Genomic DNA, 8,007 nt, shown 5'->3' with positions numbered 1-8,007 from the left:
GACGACGACGACGACGACGACGAACGTCCGTTGAAATTAATTTAAAAGGCAGTATTTCCCGCCGCGGGTCTCACACCTGCATAATCTCGCCTCCCACACTCGCTATTCCACCACCGTTCTTCATCCACGACCCTCTTCACGGCCCACCTCGTTCCCGGTTGAAAATAAGTGGATTACGTTAACTTGATAAAGCGAGGATCACGTTTTATCGGGTTAAAGAAAACCCTTTCCATCCCTCCCACTTCCTCCATCCCTTTTCTCCATTTCCACTTCCGTCTCCTCGCCTTTTAATCCTTTTTCCCTCGACGTTTCGCGTGCCACGATCCACCGAGCATTCTTATTCCTTCTCCTCCACTTCCTCCTCCCCGCACGCACAGTTCCAGCCTAGTTTCGCTGTCGCATTTGCGAACTTCCCTCGCGAATCCATCCGCTTTATCTAATTTGGCTTAAACGCGTTAAGTCTGTCTTCGCGCTAGTTCCACGTACGTACGTGGGGGTACACGCGTGTTTCCCCACAACTTTCAATCGAATTAAACAACGAGACGGGCGCGCATATTTCGTTCGAGTTGCGCCGTTAATGTTTAATTGGCCTGTTATCTCTGGTGGCCGCCACGCGTTTGTCGGGGCGGGGAATCTTCGCCTCCCGCGAGATACTCCTCCCCCTGTCTTTCGCGATTAATTAATCTTGCATACACTAATTACGATGGCGTACACCGTAAACGTTTAACGTTTTGCCAAGGAGAATTTTGCCAAGGATAAATTCCTACATCCTACGGAAGAACAACCGGAGAACAATACGGGCTCTTCGACTGGAAACGCTCTCTAAGCGACTACGCTTCTCTCTCTCTATCAACCGTGTTCCATTCTTCCTACAAAATTCTCTTTGTTCCTACGAAACTCTCGATACGATAACGATCCGACCGTTGTTCGCATCTTTCAAACGTATACATATATACCGTGAATATAAATTCTTCTCTTAATCTCCTTCTCGTTTATTTAACGCGGGAATAAATTGCAATCAGAATTGTTTCGACCGTGAACGCGATAATCACCTGTCTCACCCGTGTCGCGTCCCTTTTTGCCCCCTCTGGAGGGTGGCTAGCCAACGCGGACTTAGCCACAGAGGCACGCTGATGGAGTGCGCGTTACGTGCATCGGATGCGCGATTTCACCGCCGAGGTGGAGGTGGAGGTGGAGGTGGAAATAGCGCGCGACATCCAGGCGAAATTAAGCGTGCACGGTTTTTGCACACACGCGCGTGCGGCGACCGAAATTGAAATTGTTGTTTTGCAAGGTGAGGAAAAGGGGGTTGCGAAAAGGGGGTGGCAACAACAGCTTAACGCGAGCGTAGGAACGTTGAAACGGTGCTGAATTTTTCGAACGTACGCGCCCGTAATTTCCTCCCCCTCCCCCAACGGGACAAAACGATTACGACGAACCACGGAATATGTTAATAGCGGAGAAATGAAGGAGTCGGTGAATTAGAATTGCCGAAAATTTATAATCGTATTCCTCGTATAGCCTCGATTCGGGGCGTAGTTTTAATTATCCGCGTCCCGCCACGACTTATTCCCCGGTAATTCGCCCGGTTTTACACAATTAAACCCCGTTCCACCCCTCCTCGGCTCTCCCCCAACCGCTCTCCCTCTCGCCTCGAATAATGAATTCTATAAAACTTGGCAAATATTTGTCGGTGGTAATTCAAACAGCTAAACGATCCGTCAACCGAGTAATCCCGCAACCGAGCTTCGCCACCGTCCCTCCCCAAGGTAAATTGTTTTCCCGTAACGAGAAAGGGAAGGGAATAAAGGATTCGTTTCGTTTGAAGAAAAAGGTGGAAAAATTGTTGCAACCTCGTTGGAACTCGAGATGGATAGTAGGAGAAAAGACAGAAACACAAAAAAACGACCCTTACTCGGAAACTTTCGTTGTTATTCGTTTCGTTTAACGCGAATCTCGATATGGCATCGACAATGTTCGATTATGTGGCCAAGATAATAAATGTTAATAAAGCCTTTCGCCGTCGCTCTCCTCGTGCTTCCTGCAAACGTAACGAGCACGAGTCGGAACCGATAAAATAGGTGCTATCGTTGGAATACGCGCTTCGAGGATAACGTAATGAGATAAACCGTGGAAACCGAGTCTCTGTTAGCTCTGTTCCTCGAATCCGAATAAATGCACTTTTCCGGTTAATTTATCTCTTCTCGGCATCTTCTCTTCTCTTCAACCATCTGGTCGGTAAACAATACCAAGAAATAAGAAAAATTCTCGTCAGGGAAGAATATTTTCGTACTAATGTCAACTTTATTCTCATTTATTCCGTATGGAATGTCTTGCATTCGTTTTAAAATACGAATTATTTGGAAAAGCACGATCATAAATTCATTGGATCGATACCAACGGACTGTTCTCATCTTCGCTATATTATTGCGGAGAATTGTTCGCGCGTGCACATGCATCCCTCCCCAAGTCGAATTTATCGACGGTATAACTATCGGCGGTCGTGGCTTAAATGGCGCGTACAGAGGGATGAAATCTTGAAAGCAATAATATTCACACCCTGACCGGGGGTGCGCACGAACAGCGCCACTTTTTCGTCGATAATCCTCCCACCCAAGGTCCACAGGCCGATTCCCTATATTCCCAGAACCGGTCTATCTATCCTACGTGTCTGTAGGGTAGTTTATTATTCATCGAGCTTGCGTCCTCAGCGTGGATAAACGGCGCATTGTTTATGCATTAGCCTACACCCTGCCTCTGGCCATCTCTCGATCTGGCCATTGACTAGATTCTCCTCCCTTTTCTCTCGCCCATCAAACTTGCTCGATTAATTGTGCCTATGTTTAACGCGTTATCAAAATACAATGACTTTGATCGGCCGACTACGATCCCTAAGTTTTATTTCCTTTCTTGTGACAGATTTTTCGAGGGAAATATCAAATATTGGCGGAATATCTAAGAGGTATTTCTCTCGAAATCGTCTTTTTACGATTCCTTCGTTCCTCGATATTTTTCCTCCTGTTTATTCATCACGATAACTACTTTTAAGATGGAGGAAGAGTTTTGAGAATCATTCGTTAAAACTTCGAGAAATGATCCAACGGAGCGGTCTTAATGATGCTTCTTGCAGTCCGTGCTAATATACTTCTTTCAAAAGGAAAAATGTTATTTACGACGCGTTTCGCGGGAGGATAATGAATGAATCCGGAGCGAAAATTGAATGGAATAAAGTACCGAACGTTTTTCCGTCATCGTTTGAATCGGGCTTCGCGCAGATAAGAAGCGAAACGATTAATCACGAATTTCTGTCGCGGACAATCGGACTACGAAATACAGCCGGGGCAAAAGGAAGCAGACCGCGTCGTATGAATAAAATAACCATTAATTCGAACCTGGTACGCGGCAGGCTAGATACAATTCCAACGGAGGAAGGGGGGGAGACGAGCCGCAATTGCGAAGCTCTTTTCTTTCCCGACGAGTGTCCCCGACTTGTGTCCGAAAAATGGGACGAAGTTAACGAATAGTCTCCACCCGTTCGTGTTCACGCTTCGATCCTCGAAGAAGAACGCATTCTCATTCTCATAGAAATCGATCAATCAAAAAATCCAAAACTTCAAACTCGTCTAATCTTAAATTATCTTAGACCCGATGCAATTCCCAAATCGTCTTTTCGTTTTGCAACCACAATTCATCTAGCGACGAAACGTCAAGAATTTCAGCTTGTTCCGTTCCAAAAGAAAAGAAAAGAAAAAAAAATGGAAAGGAAAACAAGAAGCAAGCCGAACACCACAGCTCCAGATAAATTCGCTTTATCAACGCCACGGATGCTACCACGAATAACCGCAAAACTAATATTATCATCGCTCCAACAAGTGGCGGCGAGCGTGTCGTTTCGCGACAACGATCCTTCCATAATTTCGCGACCTTTGTAAAAATATCCGAGCGAATATGCAAATTCTCGATGGAGTTCAAACGGTCGGGTGTAGAGTTGGCAGAAATAAGCAGGGAAACGTGTCGCGAAACGCACGATGCGACGAATTTTCCTTCGACCCTGACTCTCTCCTCTCTCTCTCTCTCTCTCTCTTTTCCCTCTCTGTTCGCGCAACGTGTTACACCTCCAACTTTTTGCCCGGCCGTTCGGATACGCAACAACACAATCTGGCTCGGCACGGGTCTTGGCAAAACAATAGTTTCAACCTGTAATCCTGGACCGTGTTTTAATCTGAAAGAACCCTGGTACGCCGCTGATTGCATTGCATAGTAATCTTAGTTTTTACCGTATCCTCGGATTGCCGCAAGGAGTACCCACCCCTCCCTCTCTCTCTCTCTCTCTCTCTTTTCCCTCTCTGTTCGCGCAACGTGTTACACCTCCAACTTTTTGCCCGGCCGTTCGGATACGCAACAACACAATCTGGCTCGGCACGGGTCTTGGCCAAACAATAGTTTCAACCTGTAATCCTGGACCGTGTTTTAATCTGAAAGAACCCTGGCACGCCGCCGATTGCATTGCATAGTAATCTTAGTCTTTACCGTATCCTCGGATTGCCGCAAGGAGTACCCACCTCTCCCTCTCTCTCTCTCTCTCTCTCTCTCTCGCCCTCCCCTTCGCGCAGAGTGAATATCGGGGTCGTGAACCGCATTATACACGCCATCGCGTATAATCGCGGCCAAGAATGGAAGGATTCGAATGGAAGGAAACAGTGAAGGGGAGAAAAAAGAAATTTTTCACGGTAATATCTGGCGATCCTGTCATCGATGGCTTTCATAAATCGACCATGAAATCGCGATTTCTGAACGACCATTTCTATCTGATAATCTTACCCCGGCTCCATGGAGGTTACTTTATGAACCGTATTGGAATCGATTCTATTCTCACGGCGAGAGATTATGATTACGAGAGGGAGAGACATGATTTCGATTGGAATTGGAAAAAAAAAAAATACGTATTCAGCATCGCAGCGTGCGACTCGTGATTTTTAAAAACTTCGAGATATATTTTTATACCTCGTCTTCGAGGGAAATAGAAGCAGCAAAAAAAAAAAAAAAAAGAAGAAATATACGCGGGATTTAACTAGAAAAGCAACGTACTCTGGGGAGGAAAAAAATGCTTATTCCCCGGCTAAAGAAACCGCGAGAACGGTCGCGATATTGGCTTTTTCCGCTCGAACGTAATCAAGGCGCAAGTGGTACTCGAACAACTAGACGACACAAGAGGACCTTAACGGAAAGTCGATGTTGGTACACGATAGGGAACAGAGGGGAGAAGTGTTCGCGAGACAGCATGCATCGATATCGGTTTTCAATGAAACGGAAACTCGAAACACACCGTGGAATTTCGTCCATTAAATTCGCGATGACGAATATGGGAATAGAATTTATCGCATCCCACCCCTCCCCTTTTATCCCACCCTCGATACCATCCTTTCTTCTTTTCCTTCTCTTCCTTCGTCTCGTTCGAACCGCGAAAACGTTCCACGGTAATATCGCGCGATAAATTATCGCCGCTTTAGCGAAGCGAAATCATTTTTCCCCGGCAAAGGGCCGCGAAGAAGAAGAAGAAGAAGAAGAAGTTTCAAACCCTGTGTAATTTCCATGTATCACGGGCGAGAATTATTCTAAAAATCGATCCTCCACCACCACCACCGTCTCGAATTGAATACAGGACAGAAAAGGGATGAAATTGGAAATTGGTATGAATGAAACGCTACCGATGAAATAAATTTCCATGGAACGTAGATACGCACGATTACGAGAGGCAGTCGAGAGCCGTGCCAATTATAGCATATTTAATAGAAATTAATGGAAACATCGGGGGACAAAAGGAAACGGTGTATCGATCCAGGTATCGAGTTTTCGTTTCGAGCTCTCGAAACCGGTCATTCGAACGATCAGAATTCCCTTTTTAAGTAAAGGCTTGCTCTTTTCCCCTTTTCCCGAAACGAACGCGAGCTATATAGTATTGTACAACACCTATTTCGTGTAAACTCATGTTCGTTATTTTTTTCGATTCGTTTGAGCACCGAATCTCTCCTTCCTGGCTAGAATCAAGATGGAGGCCAATTTCAGAAAGAAGGTGAACGGGGCGGTGAATCGAACGAAGTGGCAGACGTCAAGCCGTCGGATGTCAAGCCGAGTCGTATATAATTACATCGTTACGTGTACACACATCGGGTGGTAAGTCTTCTTGACAGACGCATTCGCATGCCGCTTCGTTTCCACGCGAGTTACCGTTCCTAGAGATTTCATTACGCCTCCCTCCGGGCCTCATAATTACGAGAAGGATGGATAGTCGTTAATTACATAGAAAGCCGATGCTTCTCCTTCGTTCTCCTTTCGTCGCTATCTAACCAAGTTTGTTCTAACGTGTTCCATGTGCTCCCTTTGAGAATTCTAGCGAGCTTTGCGCCAACGTATCGCCATCGATAAAATCGTATCGATTTTAACTTTCTTTTTCTTTTTTCAATGCAATCGGTTTTCTATCTTTTTTCTTTATTCCTTTTTCCTCCAATTGCGATTTTTATAACATTCGAATAATTGAAGCTGCGATCCACGCGTAGATTTTTAATATCAAAGAATAACCATCACTACTACTATTACTACTACATTCAATAACGGTATTTCAACTTCGAGGATACATTTTCGAAATTAATCGCGAAACCGATTTCTGTACGAAACTATCGCGACCGAAAGAGGATGGGAAAGTCTCTCTGTATATAATCTACGATTTTCGTGGAAAAGATTTCAAGTGGAAAAGTTGGCGAGACGTTCCTCTCTCTCTCGTCTTTCGTTATACTTTGACCCATATTTCCACGACGAGTGTGGATAAAAGTTTCATTAAAGAGTTGATGATCTTGATTTCGATTATTTCGCTTGTATAATGTCTCCCGGAAGAGTGTAACGTCTGGCAAGTGGTATACGTTTAACCCGGTTTCCGAATAAAACTCCAACGACCGGCTTATAATTGCTAAGTATTCCGCTCTTGCGGTTCCTTTCCCCTTTCACGTGTACGCGCGGGCATGATCCTTCGAACAAGCCAAACTTTTTTCATTATCTTTCGCGTCCTCGATATCGATATTTAAACCGTTCAAGAGGGGGGAAGAATACTCACCGGTACTTTTCACGGTAGGCGAGGCGGATGGCTGGGCGAAGAGGACGTGCGTGCCTCCTAGAAGGGCCAGCACGACGCGAAAAAACTTCATATTGATCATGGTTGCGTCGTTATTCCATGGAACACCTGAAACCAACCGAGAAAATTATCGGTTAATACGCGCGGTTGCATTAGAGATACAGACACATCCACCGACGATGAACCCTTCCTTAAAATGGAACACCGTTTATGCATTAGACCACTTCCTACTACCCATTTGCAAACCGCCAAACTGTAATTGCGTTTACCGCTACCATTATCGAACCTCAAAATTTTTAACCCTTTAGTAGAGAAGAATTCGTTTACAGAAAATGTTCTACTCTCTGAGAAAAAGAAAAAAGAAAACCCGATCTTAACCTGGCACGCATTCAATTATAGAAGAACAAGACGATGCAGACAACGCTCGTCCAATTTAGATACGAGACCACGTCATCTTAATATCCCTGTAGTGTTCCCAAAACCATAAGTCAAGATCACTCGAGGCGAGCTCTGCTTCATTTCCCGAATTCGTTCTGGGATGCGCCGCTTCTTAGAGAACACACAGGACTCTCTATCTCCGTAGTTCAGAAGCCTTTCCGTCCCTCGAGTCCATGACTACAGCTCCACCTTCGAGGGAGAATTACTCGATTCTCCTCCTAACGTTAATATGCCCTCAACCCTCTCCTATCTACGCTTCGTTACCTACGCTTCTTCTCAGATACGTAAGCATTCGACAAAAAAAAAATATCCTCGCCACGAAACAAATCTATTTTAAATCCTCGTATTTTTCCCCTGCCTCGTTGCGATCCGAAACGTGGTGTTTTCGCTCGGCCTCGACAGTGTAGCATATTAATTTCCGATAAATCAACCAACCCCTACCA

General features: G+C 45.2%; 1 protein-coding gene across 6 annotated transcripts in view; it reads right to left on the bottom strand.

Annotated features, from left to right (window-relative positions):
• Positions 1 to 8,007, bottom strand: part of LOC102674514 (basement membrane-specific heparan sulfate proteoglycan core protein-like) — a 126,848-nt gene that overhangs the window by 109,324 nt on the left and 9,517 nt on the right. For all 6 annotated transcript variants that reach the window (XM_031515194.1, XM_006609554.2, XM_031515198.1 and 3 more), the window contains exon 2: positions 7,109 to 7,236. In XM_031515194.1, coding sequence (XP_031371054.1) covers positions 7,109 to 7,208 — 100 coding nt within the window. In that variant the 5' untranslated portion in view covers positions 7,209 to 7,236. The remainder of the gene's footprint in view (positions 1 to 7,108; positions 7,237 to 8,007) is intronic.

This window comes from Apis dorsata, unplaced genomic scaffold (assembly GCF_000469605.1).
Source record: "Apis dorsata unplaced genomic scaffold, Apis dorsata 1.3 scaffold_58, whole genome shotgun sequence".
Taxonomy (NCBI): domain Eukaryota; kingdom Metazoa; phylum Arthropoda; class Insecta; order Hymenoptera; family Apidae; genus Apis; species Apis dorsata.
Note: the sequence above shows the minus strand (reverse complement) of the source record. Positions and strands in the feature narration are given on the sequence as shown.